This window comes from Echinops telfairi, unplaced genomic scaffold (assembly GCF_000313985.2).
Source record: "Echinops telfairi isolate 266 unplaced genomic scaffold, ASM31398v2 ScPeMD7_31;HRSCAF=116, whole genome shotgun sequence".
Classification (NCBI taxonomy): Eukaryota; Metazoa; Chordata; class Mammalia; order Afrosoricida; family Tenrecidae; genus Echinops; species Echinops telfairi.
In genome coordinates, this window is record NW_022103928.1 from 51,691,681 (window position 1) to 51,713,605 (window position 21,925).

Here is a 21,925-nt window from a genome sequence, read left to right on the forward strand (position 1 = left end):
TTGGCATTAGCATGTGTGTTAAAAAAAAGTTGACAAGAAACTTTTCAGATTGCAAAATAGTCGGTGAACATAATATGCTTTCAGTAAACATGACTTAATCAGTAGGGGGAGGGAGATAAACTTAACTAAATGAGTTTAATCCAACATCATTTGCTTTAGCTAATTATTTTTTAATTATGGAAATTTCCTGGCAACTATAAATGGAGAGGATTTTGAATTTATTTATTTTTTTTGCCGACTCACTTTCAAACTTCTCCCCATACCCCAGGAGTATTTACAAACAAATCCCAGCTATCACATCTAACAGCATTTTAAAATAAAAAACTGGCCTTTACTGAGACCACTACTAATTTTACTTAGGGGCCTAACCTTTGATAATGCTTCTTTGGGTTGGCACATGGTACAAAGTAACAAAGGCCATATACATTCTTGGTGATAGGAAGAGGAATCAAAATTGGTATAGATATATTGATTAGAACTCAGGCAATAGAACTCAATAAATATTATTTCTTTCCCCAGATGCTATATATATATATAACATAACTTCAGTTTCCATTAGTAATTGATTCAAGTCTCTTAATATGTCATCTCCTGGATCGAGTTGGCTAGTCTAGACAAAAATTTCTTTAAAAGCTCGTGGGCACAAAATTCTGCTTCAAATCCTGCTACTTCCATTATAAGTGACCATTGAGTACTTCTCACAAAGAACTATTAACAGGATTAACACTATTTCAAATTATTACTATCGGAGAAAAATCCAGCTATTTGATTAAAAAAAATTTTTTTTTCATTGAAAATGGTGTCTCCCAAAGTGGGTGCTACTGGGGGTGCTGGAACAATGCAGGGAGTGACAAAAGCAGATACCTACACTTTATCCTGGACTATGGGCTATAGTGCAAATGGTTTTTATTGCCTGGGGAGGATGCTGAGTGATTTTTAATTTTTTCTGTAAAGACGGTGGTAGGCCAAGTAAGTGTGGGAACCTGTGATTTAAATGGTAACATTTCACAGTTCTTATAATCAATAAAGGAAGAAGAAAAGGATGAGTAAGGAAAAAATTAAAGGCTTAGGAAAAAGCTGATGACAGATAAAGAAAGGACAGAATGTTAATAAATTAAGCTTTTGTCTGAGTTCTCCTTTAATTTGATGCTGGTCTCTTAACTATAAACCTGCACATAAGCCTGTAAATGTTTTACTCATATTTAAGGTCACCCTCACGCCAATTGCAATGAAAAGATTCACAAACAAAACCTTCCTCAGTCAACTGACCCTTTTCCCAAAGAATTTCCACACTTAAATGTTTGGGATGAGCACAAAGGAAGCCTCTGAGTCAGGGTCTGTGCTTGGAAAGCCAGGCGGTACACACAGCAGGTAGGTGAGTTACCTGCCAGGTTCGCCACAGTGAGTTACTTGCCAGGTTTGCTTTCAAATGTTACACCTTGGGGAAGAAGTTAGAGGGGTGCCACCATACCCAATAATAACAAATGCCAGTGTATTTACTTTAGAATGCATATGTCTACTGTATACAGACTACTTTTATGAAGCAATGGAACTGTGCTGATTCATGTGAGTCTCCTAAGGATGCTGAATTCTTACAATTCGACATAGGTTCCCAGTTGTCTTTTTTTAATGGTGGGTTTTAGATTAACCAGCTTACTGTTAGGGTATTAAGAATGCTAGTAATTAGGTTCATTCTACTAAGGTTCACAGTAAAACAAAGTAGGCACAGGCAGAGAGTTAAAGGATAGGTACACAATAATTGGAAGTCTTGGGTGATAGGTAGCTCTTCAATGGCAAGGGAGAGGGTGGGATATAGGAGGTGAAGGAAAGGGAATTAAAAGGCTTGTCTTTAGAGAAAACAGAGTGTCTAAAGACACTTACACCCAAACCTTTCAACCTCTTTAGTGGCTACTGCCATGCTTTTTGGGGATTCACCCCCATTTGATGCATATTGTAGAGGTCTTATGAAGCAAGTCACATTTTTGCTAATTCCAGAATTATCTGAACCACCATACTGATGCATTCGTAAATAATCTCCCCCAATAGACTACACTTTCTTTGAGCCAATATCACTTAATCATGCAACAAAACCATCATGGAAACCAGTTACGCCCACTGAAGATTTCCCTAGGGAAGCTCCCTTACTTAATGTTGCAATAATGAATGCCTGCCTACTTTAACTTCTTTTTCTCAACCCCAGAGAACATCTAGTTCAACTTTCACTTCAGTTTTTTTTTAATTAAAAAAAGTTGAAACAATAAAGAAACATCTTTCAAATATCTAACTTTTATCATTCCAAAGTTTAACAAAACTCTCTATATGAGAAAACCAGTCTGCTTATCTGTATTTTATTTCAACTGTGGCAGACTTGGTTCTTTTTATTTTTAATTCCAACTATACCAAAGTAAAAATAAAGAGTTCATCATATATATTTTTTTATTCATTTTTTTTTAAGAAAACAAAACAAAATAAGGGGGAAAGTTACATTCATGGACTAAAATTGAGCGAAGACTAAAACCTAAAAAAAATTTTTTTGCAACAAAAGACCATGAAGGGTCTCAAACATATCAATTGATAGACAGATACTCTAGCAAAATCAATGTTGCTATTTTAAGAAGCAAAGGACCCCGGTAATTGTTTTTATTCCTAAATATTTAGGTGTAACACGAAATCATGAGCACTTGTTAACATTGCTGATGAGACAGGATTGAGACAAATAGATCTGGTGTAGTATACATTTACCCTTCAATTAAGTAAATGCCTTGAGTATTCCTGTCTCAAATGAAAAAGAAAAAAATGCAAATAAACAAATGTGGCTAAAGCAACACCAAACAAGACCCACTCTTGTCCGGCTGAACTAAGAGACACCCTGCAGGGAGTCAAAGGCTGGAGTCCTAAGGGCAGCAGACTGCCACCTCTTTCTGTTGCAGGACCGAGGCTGGGTGCCAACCACCACTTTCAGTTAGCGGCTGCACTATCTCACCACCTGGCCTCTAAAGGTTGCTTTAAGGCCCTAGGAATGTATTTTTAAACAAAGGCAACAGACATCTCTGAAACCCTTGAACATGAACCAATACGTGGCCTGCACTCTGAATACCACCACTTCTCTTTAAAAATAGGTGACAAAGGGTTCTGACTTCCAGCACCACCCTACTGTGAACAGCCCTACTGTGCCCTCACTGTGATCCCCACATCAGCACCAAGACCCCCTGATTGTGTGGTGATGGCTGGGTCCCCATTAAACCCGCTCAAGTTTTCACTGTCAAAAACTAAAATAAAATAAAATAATGGCCAGGATCATACTGTATTGATCCAAATTAAGAAATCTAAATAAGCGCGAGTCCATGACCTCTTCTGTGGCCAAGAAACAATTATCTAACTTCTAAACATTTGCTTTTTTTAGTTCCCAACCCGGACTTCTGACTCTACCTCCTCACGCCAACCCTCCCCTCACCCCCAACCCCAAGGGAAGTTTAAAGGGACTAATCAGGGAGAAGAGCACACAGGAATGAAGCCCCGCCTGGCTGGGGACAAAGGCTTACTGACCGCTGGCTGGTGCGGTAATAGAATGTTCTCTTCCCTCTCCACGTATCTGTTTCCTCCTTGTGACTCCACACTAACACCAAAGTTTGGGCAGTTTGGTATTATTCCCACTTCAAAGACAACGAAACAAAACAAAAAACCCACCCTGCGATGTAAAAATAAAGCTTTGGGCTCAAGTAGAAAGAAAATGTTTTGAGAATGATGAGGGCAACAACTGTACAAATGTGCTTGACACAATGGATGGATGGATGGATAGTGATAAGAGTTGTACAAGCCCCTAATAAAATGATAAAGAAAGAAAGAAAGAAAGAAAGAAAGAAAGAAAGAAAGAAAGAAAGAAAGAAAGAAAGAAAGAAAGAAAGAGAGAAAGAAAGCTTCTTGCCCTGACATTTGAGTTCTCAGAGACTAAAACCAGAAGCCAAGTCTCTGGACCCCCAAGCGCCGGGCTCCTGCCCTCCCTGGTGCCCCGCTCCCACGTTCTCACCCCACCATGCTTGCAGGGTTTCATGTTCAGCTCAGAACCCAGGCAAATTAACCGGCGCACTCCTCCTCGCAGAGCACCATGGAGAGGGCTCTCTTGGTTCTTAGCAGGATTACTGGGTAGTATTCAGATGTGCCAGCGATATTGTTAGAAAGGTGCACTGGAGATGGAACTTGAAGATGTCTTTGAAGCATTCCAGCTGTCATTTCCCACCTTGTCTCTGCCGTGTCACAAATAACAAAAAATAATAGCTGTTCAAGGTCAGAGCTGACCAGCAAGGAGGATCCCGTATGGCCCGCCTGTCTGAGGCCAAGGGAGGCAGGTGCTCAGCATGCCTGGCACCTGCTGGCTACAGTGCAGAGGTCTGACATGGTTTACAGTTCTGACACCCCTGTCACACAGTCCCACTTGGCCAAACACACCAGAGGATTCTCAAGGCCCAGCTCAGGAGTTTTTCTTCTCCTAACATTAATTTGTGGAACATTCACGTGGCACTAGGTAAAGGCTATGGACAACAAATTACAGAACAATTCTGCACAGCCTCATGGGAGCACCCGACCCAAAGAATGAGAACTGCTAAAGCAAAATTAGTTCCATAGGGCAAATGGACCCCCACTACAGGAAAAACCCTCAGAGAACAACAACAAAAACCCTACAATGTCTCCCTAAGGTCTTCCAGTACCCCCCAAAAGATTATAGCTTGCTTGAAGTGCCAACTTTTTAATGACAACTTACAGTTTTTACCAGGTGTTATTATATTTTTAAGGAGAGATAGAAAATAAACTTGAAGCCCCCTAACTGGACCAGCACCCCATTAGTGTTAGGGATATTCCAAGTCCTCCCCACCTCCTTTTTTTAGTTTTCTTTCTTTTTCTTTTTGCTAAAGTATTTTTATGTATTAAACTTATTCTGTATTTAGGGGGTGGGGGAAGAACAGTACTTCCACTAGAGCAAAAAGCTCAGAATTAACAACCCATCAAAATTCACAAGAGTAAGTGCGAACGTATCTGTTTATTTCAAGCATTCAGTGCTTAAGATTTCAACCAAAATGATCCATTCAATGACTAAATTTTTAAAAAGATACACCATTTCTTTCATTCTCTTTCAAGAAAAACAACAGCACAAATTAATACAGCAGAGGGTAATGGAAACAAGATCATATTTAAAACATAACTTAAAAACACAAATCACCTTGAGATTAGAAAGCATCATGTGCAATTGCTGGGAACAAGAGCCAATGAGAATGCAATACAGACATTTTTAATCTTACAGTGTTCACGTGCGCCATTTAGATCACAAACACTAAGTTTTTCATTCTCCTGAAAGATGAAAACACACATCTAAATAGGAAGAACTGTGCCTTGTCTGACTTTCACTCCGCAAGTTTTTTCTACATCCAGTAATAAGAAATGTGTACATTTTGGTCGAAGAGACCCCAATAAAATGATCTTTACAAAAAAAAGAAAAGGAATGTGTACTTTTAAGTGGTGTAGCGCAGGTGCTAATACAAATCCCTTACTTGTGTAATGCACACTTTTCATTCAGCAATATGCAGTTTACGGTAGGCTCTGAGTGGCCTGATTTCATGCCACGGCTTGGGGTGCTTCACTGGTACGGAGGCGCTAAAGCTAGAACTACGTTGTATCATACTGCAGCATACATACTGTATTGCCCCGTGCTAGTCTGATATATGCTGGTGGGCACGGCCATGGTAGCAATGTTAGGTGGTGGGCCTTCTTCCTCTGGTTTTTCTTCTTCAATCTTGGGAACACCAGGCACATCAGAGGAAAGTTCATTCAGTATTTTTCTAAAATAAAAATGTTACAATATCAATAATTAAAGGTACGGGGTGAGAGAGGGGGTCCAAAACAGCAAAACTACAACAATAGGCTTAATTTATAAATCATTCTCTTTTCAACAAAGTACCAGTAAAGTAGGAAACATCATTAACTTACCTATAAGAGGGTCTTCGTGAAAGGATTTCTCTACGTTTATGAGAATCAATTACACCTTCTGATTCTGCAGATTCATCTGTCTCTGCAATTGTTGCTACCTATAATACAAGAGTTTCTGAAATGCATCATAAAACAGATGAGCTTCTCTCCCTCACTCAACCAGCAATGCCAAGAGTGTAGGTGTGCAAACACCAAGCCAGGCGCTATGGTGGGGACCAGGCTGCAGGACGTGGGGAACCCTCAAGATGGAAACTCACTTAGAAAAGACAGAAACCCTGACGGTGTAAAGCCGGTGAATAAGGGAACGTGGCGGTGACTGGTACAGGGTAATAAAAGTCTACAGAAAGACAATGGCGAGATGCCAGGCGAGGAAGCGCAGGAGAAGACTGAGCGCAAGCTCTAAGGTCATCAACTGAAAGTTCCAACAAGGAGTGAGAAAGCGTCTGACGGAAACCGAACAAAGCACCTGGGCTTCCTAGTAACATTCCAGTGTCAGGATTCCCCTGGTGGCATTGGGTTGGGTCTTCAAATTAGGGACTAAGATGCACTGCCATTGAGCCAACTGTGACTCATAGAGACCTGAAAGAACAGGGTAGAACTGCTCCTGTGGGTTTCTGAGACTGTGATTCTTTACGGGAGTAGAAAGCCTTGTTTTTCGCCTGCGGAGCAGCTGGTGGATTCGAACTGCTGACCTTTCATTAGCAGTCCAAACAATAACTCACTACAGCACTAGGGTTGCTTCAAATTAGGGATTAGATACACACAAAAGAGAAAAAAGACTGGTGCAGGAAACAAATAAAGAAGCTTGGTTAAAGTTAGGATTTCTATTACAGGAAAAAGGTGTGGATGTGATGGTAGTAATGGTCTAGATAAAGAATTTCCCCTTTAAAAAAGAGCAGAGATTTTAGCATAATTTCATTTTTCATATCATGTAATATTTCATACAATAACATGATTACTACAAAAAAGTTGGAAAACTAAACTAGTAAATTCTACAGCATTATTGTACTCATTTAATATATTCAGCATTTAATTCTGAGAGTTTAAGGCCACTCCAAACTTAAACAAACAAACCAATCAGTATTACAATTACATGGGAATTGGACCTGGACAAACTCAAAAGAATGTGCTAAAATATCAACGATGCAGCAATGTAGAGAACCAGAAAGATATAACTCCCAGCCGACATGGATGCGTGTATGGGCTCACTTTTTACAAATGACCTGTAGCCCTGGATACCCAACACTCACACAATGGTAATAAAGACTTACTGGAAAAACTATTGCTGCATTGAGATAACCTTTTATCACTACCAAATAATGTTTTTCATGGTACACTGAGGCCTCTACACAACTTTCATGTACTCATCACAACACCCCTTGGTTCTCATTTACCCATTTCAGAGAAAACAGAAGAGACCAAGTGGCTTGCCCACTGGCCAACAGGGAGGCATTCTAAAACACTCTTCAGCAGCACCTATCTCTCTAGATTTCCTTCAACAAAAAGAGCCTACTGAATACAAGATGACACTTTCCTCCTATTCCAATCCAGTTAAAACTATAGCTCAATAAATATCTACCCCCTAGGAAAAGTCAGAATACAAGAGGATGGCAGAAAGACTTCCTTAGCGAATAACAATGGTTAGAAAAAAGTCAGACCCCTGGAAGACAGGGCCATCACAGAAACCCTATGGGCAACACACCCAAACAGCCTGTGACAAAGGGAGCCAGCTTTTGATGGCTGTAAATTTCCCATTTTAAATATCGTGTTGTAACCCTTATTCTTACTCCAGAATAAACAATACTCAAAGAGGCAAGAGAAGGACAAGACTGATGAATAATGCTCATCTTGTTTTCCTCACAGATTTTTTTTCTTCATCAATTAATGATGTTCAAATCACACCACATTTAAATAAGGACAACACACTGACCCAAAAGAGTAATAGAAATAAATTCCATTAACAAGAAGAATATGCTTCAAAAATACACCCATTAAAAACTACCGACTTAATCATTAACACATACTTATGCACACGCGCGCGCGCGCACACACACACACACACACACACACACACACACACACAAAGTTGCAGCGTTAAGGAATTTGAAAAATTATGACCAACCATGATGATAGTAAATAATAAAACATATCTCTGGAAGAACACCACAATTATGTCTATCAAAGCCAAAATTTAATCTGAGAGGAATGTGTGATATATAAGCACTATACTATGGTGCCACAAGATATCATTAGCCAGCAATGATGTATTCTCTCATCATAAGTAAATTTCTCCCTACCTACTGCCTGAGTGTTCATAAAAGCAGCATAGGAAAGGCAACCTGTCTATCACTGTGCTTATGACAACTTCTCCAGAGAACCTTCGAAATATCTGTAAGCATCGAAGGGCAGCTTCACTAAACAAACACTAGTTTAAGCCCAGAGCAACATCGAGTACAAAGTAAATTGGCATCGGAAAAGTGCTCATTGTGCAAATTAGGCACCGACAAGACTGCAAACCCTTAAGTGAGGTTTCGATACATGTGTCTAGCAGGGAGGGATGCTCTGCACACATCTAAAAAAGAGATCCTCCCAAATGTCTAATGACAATATTCTGCGCTTACAAGTTTCACGGAGAATCATATGGTGAATGACAAAACTGATGAAGGGAAATGAGGCTCGAGACAGTCAAAGACAAGCCACCCAGGAAGGACGCTAACCTGAACAGTCTGTATTGGTGGTGACTGAATAACCGATGGCTGTGGTGTCTGAAGGACTCCCGGGACTTGTACAGTATGGCCCGAAGGTAACTGCACTAGAGTTACAGCGGGGGAGCCTCTTCCGGTGCCTGATCCAGCTACAGAAACCTGCAAAAATGATCATCATTCAGGGTTATGGCTGAGCCTTTCTGGGGGTTCTTTCGTTCTTGGTTGGTTGGTTGACTTTCATAAATACCACTCACTATTATGACTAATCGGTCTTTCGTTCCTGTTCCCTGCTTCTAAGAAATGGCAACCAAGCGGCGGTACTTACCATTAGGAGGTAGTTACTGTCCTAGAACAGTCATTCTCTGATGTGATAAATATTAAAGAACCCATCGTCCTCATTTCAGTTCCCATGCTTCGGCGGCTAAGAATGTTCCCGGCAGAAAGTTCTCAGGCAGTTAAACTACCTCACTACGACCTCACCACTACTAACAGTGACACCTTTTTTAGGCCTGAGTATAAAGTGCCCTCTCTCACTTTTTGAACTCCACGTGTACTTAAGTGCAATGGAAGATAGAGCCTAAACATACTGAATCATTTTTTAATAGCTGAAACAGTTGGGCATATGGTGTTTTATTGCTAGATGAAAGCTGATACTTTTCCTCTCGGATGATGAAAATCCGTCACTTTTATGCCCCTATAATTACAAAAGCAGGCCAGACCAAAAAAAATTGTTATTTTTATCAGGACCTCTGATGCCCTTACTCTCTCTGAGCTAACCCGTGGGAGTTGGTGTCGCCTCCCCCCACTTTTACTCACCCCGGTGAGAGCACCTCCTGAGAAGGTGAGAACCATCTCACCGTGGGCAGAGGCAAACACAGCCAGCGTGAGGCTACCTTGAATGCTTTCCAGTGTGACCCCTACCGGCAAGAATGCAGCCCTCTCCCTCCTTCCTCCGCACTCAAAGCCTGCCAGGTTTCTTCCTTTGCAAGCAACTCTGTCCTCTAGGCCAGTGCGATCTTAGAAACTTCTCTTCACGTTGCTAAGACTCACCATTCATTTTCCTATGACTTATTCAAAGCTGTCCAAGACCCTGGAAATGAAATAAGCCACCAGGTTTCCGCCACGGGTCACAGTAGAACCACAGGATCTCTGAAGGAAGCCTCTGTGTGACCTCACTTTAAAGAACACCCAACCATTTCCATCTTTTATGCTAATAGGTCAAAAGAATTCCCACAAACTAGGCTTATATCTAATAATTTTAATACCTATTTACAACACTGTTCCCTTGGCAACCTGAAAGTAAACCAGCCACGCCAGACTCTGCATGTGTTGAAACAGCCAAGAAACAACAACAAACTGAGCAATAGAGGACTAATGACTCCATTGTGCAGGTCATCAACGTCACAGTGGTACAGAACAGAAAGACCAGTATGGGCTGGAACAGTTCACGAGGCTTTGATGGGAAGCCAGACCTGAGCTGGCTTTGGAAAGGAACCTCACTAAGGGTTGAAGAGAACGCGAGACACTAAGACAGGAGAGAGCCCACCTGCAACTGAAGGGCTACACCCATTGCCCCTGCCCCTGCGTACACATTGCCCAACTTCTATTTTCATAAGAACAGAAAAAGCTTACTCTAAATGAAGTCAGTAGAATTAACAATTACAAGTTCAAAAAGACTATTGGTGTGAATTACAAAAAGGTCCTCCCACTGTGTTGTCCAATCACCAAGAGGCATTCCTTTTTTGCATACCACTAATTCTGTAACAGGGTTTCCCAGAGGGGGCAATACCTACCTCCCCCCAGTGCTAGAACCAGCTAAGGAGTCTCAAAAGCAATACCTATACTTTATTCTAGATTAAAGGGGGCAATACGAAAGATTTTCATTGCAGGGGTTGCCATTTTTTTCCTTCCCCTGAAAAGGGGGTGTACACAAAATAAGTGCAGGCACCTATGCTCTATTACTCAGTCTCAGAACATCATTACATCCTCAAAATTGTCTGATGCCAAAGAGCTCTGGGTTATGCAGGGCATACCCCGAGGGTGTAGTAAGTGCTTCAACACTGACTCGTGGAAAAGGGAAGCTTTTGCAGATTTCAGCAGAGAACGTCTACAGTGGATGATTACCAATGCGATGCCATTTGACACAAAGATGGGAAATGCCCACAATCGACTCTCACAAGCCTTACAATCCTGCTCCACCACCCCTCTGGGTATACTTTCCATACTTGAAAGGTTTTTTGTTTTGTTTATAATTTAGCAGCTCATTGAAATAAAAACCAAGCTGACTGCCATCAAGTTCATCCCGCCAGAGTGACCCCATAGAAGAGGGTAGAGCTGTCTCCGTGGATTTCCAAGACTGTAACTCTTTATTTAGAGGAGTTGGTTGTTTTGAACTACTAACCTTGCGGTTAGCAGACCAAGTGTAACTCCTATGGCACCAGAGCTCCTAGACCCATGACATTCTAATAAAATGGTCTAAAAAAATAATCATACTTTTTTTTCATACTTTTAAAAAAAATTCCTAAAGAGGGTGGCAATAAGTCTGGCTTAACTTGATCAGAAAACACACATAAAGGTCAGCAGACAGACCTGGAACTATCTACTGGGCTTTTTCCTTGTTTTGCTTTTCTTTTGCCCTATGTCTATTTATATAAATATAAGATAGGCAAGATGAACAACGGGACTGGCAGTTCAGGGGGGACAGGGAGAGGATGGGGGCAGGGAGTGGGGAGTCAACAAACTCAGAGATAAGGGAACAACAAGAGATCTAAAATTGATGGCGAGGAGGGCTGTATAATGCCTGATAAGGTTTAATCAAGTGCAATGTATCTGAGAGGAATTACTGAGAGCCGAATGGAGGGTGATAATAGTGGGATAAGAGGAAGGTGAAAGGAAATAGAGGAAAGAAATCAGAAGCAAAAGCTATTTATAGAGGTATAGCTATAGACATGTATATAGGTCACTATATTAATTTATAATGAAAGGGATAGAGGCCAATGCATATATATTTATATGTTAAGTATTAAGGTAGCAGAAGGACTTTGGGCCTCTACTCCAGGCCTGCCTTAACACAAAAACACTTTGTTCTGATAACCTGGCACTTTGATACTCACCTTTCCAACACGATGGCTGAAGACAAAATGGGTGCATAAGCAAACATGGTAAAGAGAGCGCCTGGTGCCAGGCTATCAAGATATAGTGTCTGGGGTCTTAAAGGCCAGAAGTTAAATAAGCAGTCATCTAGCAGGGAAGCAAATAAGCCCACATGGAAGCATACCAGTCTGTGTGATCATAAGGGTGTCAATGGGATCAGGTATCAAAAGATCCAAAACAAGCAATGATATCCATGCGAATGAGGGGGGTTAGAGTGGAGCCCCAAAGCCCATCTGTACACAATTGGATACCCCCAGCCACAGAAGGGTTATAAGGAAGGGATGATTCAACCAAGGTGTAGTATAGTACCGCCTAATCACATATCATTCCTCTAGTTCTTGTTTCATCTCCCCAACCCCCATGACCCAGTTCTACCTTACAAATCTGGCTAGACCATAGAACACACATGGGTACAGATAAGAGCTCTCAACACATGGAATTCAGGACTGATAAACCCCTCAGGAACAGTAGTGGGAGTAGCAATATCATGAAGGGAGGGGGGTGGCCAGGGAGGGGGAAGGGGAAGAAAGGGGGAACCCATCACAATGTTGGATATATAGCCCCCCACTCCGAAGGAGACGAGTAACAGAAATGTGGGTAAAGTGAGACAACGGACAGTGTAAGGTATGAAATAATAATAACAATACTTAATTGATCAAGGACTCACGAGGGTGGGAGTGAGGGGAGGGAAGGGAAAAAGAGGAGCTGATACCAAGGGTTCCAGTAGAAAATGTTCTAGAAATGATGATGGCAACATATGTACAAATATGCTTGATGCAATTGATGTATGGAATGTTATAAGAGCTGTAAGAGCTCCCAATAAAATGACTTAAAAAAAAAAAAAAGAGTCTGGCTTAAATAAAGACAGCAAGATTCTCATATCTACTTCAGCATGGTCTCTGTGCAATATGTTGCTTTTGGTGCGGTACCTGAAGAAAACCTGGTCCTTATACACATTTATCGTTGGAAAAGGGACATGCATTTCAATAACTTCTCCAGAAAAAAAACACGACAGTCTTCTTTAATAAAATGCCCAAAGTCACTCAGACAGAGGAACAATTGTGAGGGTGGCACTCTGTGACACAGTCACTCTGAATCGGAGGCACTCACACCACCAGTTACTGTGCAGAATTGGAAACCACACCCAATGAGCTTTGCATGCTGATACCTGATAACCCATCGGTCCTTTTTGAACTTTGACTGAAACATTGACTCAAGTAAGATTTCATAATATTGTGGCATCATCACAGGGGAAAATGGCTCACTGAGTTAGGCAGAGCTTCCAAATGCTGGAATATTTCAAGATGTGCTATCAGAAAATCATACCGGTTACCACCATCTCAGCCTTATCACCAAAGTCGTCACTTCTGGGATGCTGACAAGTGGCAGAAACAAATTTTCCAAAATGTAAAATGTTTGCTTAAAATCTTGAATTTTAAGGAACTCTGACAATCAAATTGTCAGTTGTTTTCCTTGAAATGAAAGGCTCACTTATTCATTCTTAAGAAAATGTCTTCCAGATAGTAAAGTTTAATTAAACACAATATGGCCATTTGTTCATTTGAGACAAGATAATGGGAGGAGAGTCCAGTTCATGCATCTTGCCACAAGTAATAAATACCAATTGCCTCTCCTCAACAATGTCATCACACTTCAGCATGTGCATAGAACTGCTTTCTATGCCCCTCCCATTTCATTAGAATGGTCATTAAAAGTGACCTCAGTGCTTGAGATGTAACAGCCTCGACACGTTTTATTCCATCATCCAGGCTACGCTTAAGGGAAAACTTTTGGGTTTTTTTACTGCAAGTGCATGGCTATAAAAAATACGACGACTTGGTTTGTGCTAGGACGCCAGCAGTTTCCCCTCATGTGCTTGGTTCCATCGGTGCAGATGTCGATACAGTGGGGAAAACGGAAACCGCCTCTTGGCTTTATGACAAGAGCACCTACATCCTCACAAGCCTGACTCCGGGTCCCCCAGAGCATCCTTTGGAAATGGCTGCTGCACACTAGCATGGGCTCTGCCCTCTCCAGAGCGGCGTGCCGAGGAAGGCTGTGACTTTGTCTCCACTATGGACGCACGGACAGGACGACTGTCAGCCTGGTGCAGGACGGGGCAGTGGTTTGTGCGGTTAGGGTCCCTGTGGGTCAGAACCAACTCAATGGCATCTTAACAACAACACATGGACGCACAGAAAGGAGACCTGGTTGCTTAGTAGTTGAGAACCTGGCTGCTAGTAAAAACATCAGCGGTTCAAACCCATAAGCCTCCTCATCGGAGAACGATGAGGCGGTGTACTCCCATAAAGATTAGTAGCAGATCTCCTCAGTCACCTGGGCTTGCTGTGAGTCAGAAGCGACTCAACAACATACAATAACAACACTTGGTCAGATACCCAGGGACTCCACTATCCTACTCTCTATAGACTAAGAGCTCTGAAGACAGCAAGCTTGAAACTACAGAGCACCACCGCAAGAGTGCCACAGAAATCCCTGCAGGGGTCTCGGGAGAAGAAGAGCCAGTCAGGGTGCGATGTAACAACGATGAGAAATACAACCTTCCTCTAGTTCCTAAATGTTTCCTCCCCACTCCCACTACCATGACTCGAATTCGACCTTGCAAGTCTGGCTAGACCAGAGGATGTACACTGGTACAGATAGGAACTGAAAATACAGGGAATCCAGGGCGGATGAGCCTTACAGGACCAGTGGTGTAAGTGGCAAAACAGGGAGGGTAGAGGGAGAGTGGGTAGGAAAGAGGGAACCGATTACAAGGAATTATATGTGACCTCCTCCCTGAGGGACAGACAACAGAAAAGTGGGTGAAGGGAGATGTCGGACAGGGCAAGATATGACAAAATAACAATTTATAAACTATCAAGGGCTCATGAAGGAGGGGGGAGTGGGGAGGGAGGGGAAAATGAGGACCTAATGTCGGGGTTTAAGTGGAGAGAAAATGTTTTGAGAATGATGAGGGCAATGAATGTACAAATGAGCTTTACACAATTGATGTGTGTATGGATTGTGATAAGAGTTGTATGAGCCCCTAATAAAATGATTTAAAAAAAAAAAAGAAATCCCTGCAGGATAAACCCAGAGGACTGAAATGGCAGGCAGTGCTCATTCGCTTCCTGTAGGGAAATGTTCACAGGTTCAAAGGAATCAAGTATTTTGAAACACTGAAAACAAAATAGCATGTGCTTCTTGATCGTGATGAATCATGGTTTAGTTTGCTTTAACTTTTTCTCAAATACAATGCTCAGGATTTCACATGTTCAAACAACAGCTCTGTCAAAATGGCTGTGTCAAGAATGGCTAAAAGGTGATGGTATACACAAGACAAATAAAACCTGTTTATTAATAAAAAATGAACAACTACAGTGGAAAGGGAGCTCAACCCACTGAGTCTCCCCAGGATCCTGGAAATGAACATACAAATTCGAGAACGACAATGAAATATTTGTGTCCACAATGGGCAGTGAAAAAGTCCCTGAGATAGCTCTTTTCTAATAAAAGGCCAAGAACCAGGCCAAAGGACACACCACCACCGAGGAAGAAATACAAGGAGCCTTGGTCAAGCACTGGAATGCCAACTGCCAGGGCAGCAGATAAAGCCCACCCGCTGCTCCTTAGGAAATGGAGCAGTCTGCTTCCATAAAGAGTTGCAGCCTCAGAAACTCTATGGAGCGATTTTATGTGATCCTCGGGCTGCGAGGAGTTGGGGACAGAATGGATCTAAGTGGATTTAGATTTTGTTCTTTTGAGTCAGAATTCAGATATGATCTATTAACCAGACCCCTTAGAACTGGCAAATGGCCAAGACGGTCTATCTGCTCAATGATTTTGTCAAAACTGATGAATTAGCAGCATTAAGAGGTTAAATGTCATCATTATTCATTAAAAAAAAAATTATGTATCCTCCAACCTAATAGATCAGGACAATGAGATGACCCTTGAGGTAAGGTCCCGATAGCTTAAGGAATGAAAGCAATGATTCAAGAGCATGCGCAATGGCCCAAGAGTCAAAACTGGGGAAGAAATATCTTTTTTACTTTCTGTAAGGTGATAAATTCAGTATTAGGTAAGTAATTATAGGGCAACGAAGTGGAAATGTTTAATAAACAGGAATAATTGGGGGGGGGGGCTCAAGCTCAGGCTAGAGCTCATTGGGGCATAAAGATGTGAGAAGTAACTACAAGGATCAATCTTTGTAGATACTTTGTACATTACGAATATTTATAAGTCTCCTATTCGTAATGTACAAATAGGGCTCTACAGAAGTAAAAGGGTCTCAATGGAGAAATTCTTCCTGAAACACAGTACTCTTAGAGCAAGACAAACTGAGGTTCACTTGAAGGAAAGTGTGTACACTACAGGCAAAAAAGAGAAATTTTATGTCTTCAGTCCAAAACATCTTCATAAGCAAAATCTGACAGAAACAAGTCCTAGTTATGAATCAGTTCTCCTCTTTTCCCTCAACAAGCCGTCATCGGGAGCCTACCTTCCGGACCAATCTAGACAAGGGGGATACACCTGTGAACAGAAGTCTCTGCCTTCCTCCTTCAGACAGAGATGCAAAACAGATGAGGAAAACGAACATATCATTTTGAACGGGGCCAACGTCTAGTAAGAAAAATAAATCAGTATACAGGATTAGAAAATGATGGGAGGGTGGAGGAGACAACCCCCTCCTCCCCGCCACCCCCGCGGGTGTGTGCATAAGAGTTGTTAAGATATTCTTATGTAAAAGTTTCACCGAGGAGGGAATGTTTGAGGCTTTTTAAAGACGCTAAATGAAGAGGGGAAAAGTCATGAAAGGCCTGAAATCTGTCTTCTTCATTCCCCACTCATCAGAGAGACTGAGAAAGGCCTTCAGATGTTAAAGGCATGAATTGTGTATTTCTTTGTCGGATCTCTATTTCAAATGCGTCTCCCAAAGCGGGTGGCAGGAACCCCTGCTAGCCTTCGTTTACCTCTGTGTCCAAGTCCCCTGAAGAACAGTCTTCCTCGGTGGGGTGTTTCAGACATAGAGTATGCTGATGCCACCACATCCACGGACAAGGTGCTCGGCACAGCAGGTGCTCTGATGATGCAATCAACTGGCCTCCTGGGCCTCGCAATTAAAACGCCAGAACACAGACAAGGACGAAACTCCTAATGATCCCACTGAAATATGGGCCAACCTCCTAATATTGTCATACAGCCTTTGATTAGCCCCTGGTACACTAGCTGCAGTTTGTAGCTAGGCTCCCCAAGGGGAGGTTTATGATGTCACAGTACAGACAGTCGCATCACAGAGCTACTGGGCCTGTGTTCAAGACAGTGAATAAAGGATGGGGGCGGGGGGGGGATGGGGTGTGGTGAATTCACAATATAGCAGATGGCTCCACCGATTCTCCTGCTTGAGACATCCAAGCTCTGATACCAACTTTAAGGTGATGGGCCAGAATGAAGACCCATCAGACGTCTACACAAGACATTGGAAACCTATCCTGATTTCTATGTATTAAATGACCAAACCTCGTGAGTCTTGTTCCTAAAGGAAGCTGGGGGGAGGGGGAATGGGACATAGCATTTAAATGATATTGCATATCTTATAAGACAGAAAACTGAGAAAGAAGAGTATTGTAAATGTGAACACAGACTAAAATGTGAAACAGTTCATTCTGAGTTTTAAAAACACTGAGTTGTTCTAAGGGAGAACAACTGTATACCAACAGAAAACTGTAGCATTGGTGCTCATTTTAGCTAGTCTTATATGCCTGCCTTTCCCACTGGGTCGTTTTATAAAAACTGCAGAGTTAACAAATTGTAAAAATCAATGGAGTTAAAATGTTACCTTGAGAATGTCAATTGAAACACATTTGTTGGTCACAGTATTAGTCAAATGGGACTAATATGTTTATATCTACTATCGGTTAGGGGCCCTGGTGGCACACTGCTTACGAGCTGTGTTGCGAACTAACTGCAAGGTCAGTGTTTCGAAACCACCAGCCGCTTTGTGGGAAAAAGACAGGGCTTTCTACTCCCGGAGAGTCTCAGAAACTCACAGGAGAAAGACAGGGACATTTCTAATCCCAGAAAGAGTTACTGTCTCTGAAACCCACACAGGCGGTTCCACCCTGTCCTATACAGTCACTAGAAGTGGGCATCAGCTGGACAGCGGTGAGCTTGGCCTGGAGTTTGGTATGATTCTAAAGAGAGGTACACGGAATGTCATCGCCTCAAATCCTGTTTGAGTGTTGGGGGTGCCGACCTTGTGTAACCTACGGGCCTCCTTTTCAGGAAACAAGTGACTCACCACTCCCCTGGCAATTAAAAACTGCCGTCCTACACCCATCACCAGGATAAAGTGTGGGTATCTACTTATGCTGTCCTCCTGGTTCCTTCCAGTGCACCACCCCCTCCCCTGCCCCGACCCCTGCCTCCACCGCCACCCCCCTCCACGACCAGGAAGTGTTTTTTCAGTCTTCAGAATAAAACAAGAACAAGGAAGAAGGCCTGCTTCTAGTATTATATAAATTCATGCCACATAAGAAAAATCCACCTCACGAAAGCCAATATCAGATTGCAGTCATTCTTTAGAAATCTATTTTAATATTTCCAGTAAGCAGTGAAGATTGGAAGCCTAGGTTGGCATAAGAGCTAAAGACTTGGCCACTAGAAAGGTTGGTGGCCCAAGCCCACCAGCTGCTCCACCAGAGAAATACGTGGCAATCTGCTTCCACACAGCTGGACAGCCTTGGACATCTTTCTTAAGGGGACATTCTTGGTCCTGCAGGGTCACTACGAGGCAGAATCAACTCCACAGCATGGACGTTGGCTTTACCTTTTGAATGACAATGACCCAGCTTTGGTACAGTGAGACTCACTCCTTAAGGAACTTGACAGGACCACTTCATTTCCAGGTCTCTGGAGTTTTCTGCCTCTTGACTGGGTGTCTTGTTAACCCTATTCTAGCATACCTTTAATGCAGTGGTTCTCAACCTGTGGGTTGTGACCCTTTTGGGGGTTGAATGACCCTTTCACAGGGGTCACCTGATTCATCACAGTAGCAAAATTACAGTGATGAAGTAGCAATGAAAATAATTTTATGGTTGGGGGGGTCACCACAACATGAGGAACTGTATTAAAAGGGTTGCAACATTAGGAAGGTTGAGAACCACTGACTGCTTTAATGGAAACTATTTGAAATTTCCTTCTGACAGGTTTCTGCCTTCTACAAGTTCATTTCATGGTTTTTACTGTAGTATCTTGACTTTGATTTTTTGGTAATATTTGGAGCAGGGTTTCATATTGTAACCAATAAAGATGTATTTTATTTATGAATATATTTTAAAAGTACTATGGCAGTGATCTTATGGAATACAGAAATTAGAGAAGACCATCATTAATATCACATGTAAGTAAAATTCCATTGAAGATAATTTTAAAAAGGGTTGTGGTAGTAACTGACCAGACACTGTCAGAAATTCAAGCCAGGAACAGAAAAGGATGCCATTTTATTGTTGATGTCACATGGATTCGATCTTGCAGACCATAACCAAGTATGAACAGCATTGCAAAGACTGGGAATTCCAGAACGCTTCATTGTCCTTACATGAAACCTATACACAGACCAAGAGGCAACTGGTCCAACAAAGCAAGGGGCCTTGTGTGGTTTAAAATCCGGAAAGAGATACATCAAGTTTGTTCTCCACCTAAGGCGCTGGTGTCAGCTTATTTTTTTCCCCTACCTCCCCCCACTAAAAAATTATTTTCATTGCTACTTCATCACTGTCATTTTGCTACTGTGATGAATCGGACAACCCCTGTGAAAGGGTGATTTGATCCCCAAAGGGGTCGCGACCCAAAGGTTGAGAACCGCTGCCCCTAAGGAAGTGGGCAAAAGACCTGAACAGAGAGGAGACCTGAATGGCCAATAAACATACAAATCATTACCCATCAGAGAAATACAAATTAAAACAATTATGAGATACCACCTAACACCCTTGAGGATTGCCCAAATCAGAGAGCAACAAATGTTGGAGGAGAGGTGGCAAAATAAGAACTCTCCTCCACTACTGGCGGTCTTCTAGATATGTACAGGCACTGTGGAAAGCCGTCTAGTGATAATCAAAGCAAATGGAAATTGAGTTACCTCCAGCAATCCCTCTACTGGGCATATACCCAGAAGAGGTAAGAAATCAATCAAGTCTAGGTGTCTGAGCTCCAATGTTTATTGCAGTGCAATTCACAATCGCAAAGAATTGGAAACAACCTAAATTTCCAACAATAGACAAGTGGATTAAAAAACTCTGGCACATACACACAATGGAGTACTACGTATCACTAAAAAGCACTGATGATCACATGAAATATATCATCTCATAGGAAGAGTTGTAGGAGATTATGTATGCTAAGCAAAGCTAGCCAATCATAAAAGGACAAGTACAAGACTCCACAGAGGTAAGTATAATCAGCAGAGGAGGTATAGAAGAACAGCCCCTTATCTCACACTATACGGGTTGAGGTACAGGCAGTTGGGCAGGAGACAGGCCAAACCCAAGGATGGGCATGTCATTCCAACACAAAGAAGGGAGAGGTGGGTGGGGGAGCAGGAGGGAGAAAGAGGGAAACGATGGCACTGGAAGAGCGGGGCACCCAAGGGGAGGGTATTATATAGTCTCCACAGAAATGGGAGTGTGCCTGCAGAACCCACCACAATACACCAAACCTCGAGGGTAAAGTATCCACATGAAAAAAATCATGAACAGAGTGGGCTGCAGGGCTGGCCCCAATCAGAGCCAAACTGGCCCCCTCCCTAGAAGTATGTGTCACAGAGCACAACCACTAAACCTAAGGGTTGGGGAGAAGGGCTGACCTGCCACGCCCACACAAAAGCAAACCAAGAAGGAAAAAGAGAGAGAGAGAGGGTCTAGACCCCATATTGGCACACCAAACCCTGAAGACGACGTCCCTGCATGGAGGTGCTAAAGCACAGAGAGGACTGTCGGGCTCTATGCATGATGTCCCTTTGCTGGAGCATTCTGTGTCAGAGGACAATACTGGGGACACAGGCGGGGAGTGAGTCCAGTCTGACCACTGCCCCTCCCCCCCCACAGACACACAGACACAGTGGGGCAAACCAAGGGAGCATAACAGAGTAGCAACAGGAGCAAAGCCAAGCCACAAAGCCCCTGAGGAGCCCCCAAAACAGACTTAGACTTCAAGCTAGGAGAGGCAGTTCCCAGAACCCCCCAGGATCAGTGGGGAAATAGTCATAAAGGTCAACGGACAGACCTGGAATTATATATGCCTTTTTCTAGTTTGTGGAGAGAAGAGAATGGAAAGAAAGTGTATAAGGATTAATCCTTTAGTCTCATATATTAAGGACCCTGGTAGGCTGGGTTTCTGGGCTGGAAGGAGGCCTTCAACCTTGTGAGTTGGAGGTGAGTCCCAATCCCATTCTCATAATTAATATTGTTCTCGATATCCCCCCTTAATAGTGCTACCTTAAAGTTACCTCTTACAAGCACATGAATGACTGCTGTGTAGCTAGCAGCTGTATCGACAGTAGCAGACAAGTGCTATTGCTCTCTAGGCTCAGGGGACAGCCACACCCTTTTACCTGTCCTGGGCACTGGTATTAGATTACTCCTCCAACATACTCAGGAACCTACTATAGATACCAACCACCTTGTGACGCATGTAACTACTGAACATGCATGTCTTATAAATGTCCCAAGATAATGAAGGATCACTCACTTCTCCCATTTCCACATGGTCCATCAAGAGGACCTGAGGTGAGCATGCTACCATAAAATGTGTCTGACTCCTTTAGTTTTACTCTCTCTTCTCCTCCATGACTTTACTACAGTCATTATATATTAGTGCCGTACAATTGCGCTTACTGGACCTTTGGTTGTTGGATGCTAGTTTGAGGTTTTTTTTCTCTCTTTATTCAATCTTTTGTTTTGTCTATGCTATTGTTGGTTTGCCTACCTATAGAAGATAGGCATGTGGGTAATCAAGCGGCCATCAAGCTCAGAAGCAACAAAGCCCACATGGAAGAAGCACACCAGCCTATGCAACCACGAGGTGTC

The 21,925-nt window shown here is 42.5% G+C and overlaps 1 protein-coding gene across 2 annotated transcripts in view; it reads right to left on the bottom strand.

The window, feature by feature from the left end:
* Positions 1-5,049: 5,049 nt before the first annotated feature.
* Positions 5,050-21,925, bottom strand: part of LOC101662751 (cAMP-responsive element modulator) — a 67,066-nt gene continuing 50,190 nt past the window's right edge. Inside the window, exons 4-6 of one of the 2 annotated variants that reach the window (XM_045289818.1) lie at positions 8,697-8,843; positions 5,980-6,077; positions 5,050-5,831 (exon numbers count right to left, since the gene is read on the bottom strand). In XM_045289818.1, coding sequence (XP_045145753.1) covers positions 5,669-5,831; positions 5,980-6,077; positions 8,697-8,843 — 408 coding nt within the window. In that variant the 3' untranslated portion in view covers positions 5,050-5,668. The remainder of the gene's footprint in view (positions 5,832-5,979; positions 6,078-8,696; positions 8,844-21,925) is intronic. The other variant, XM_045289819.1, reaches the window with a different exon arrangement.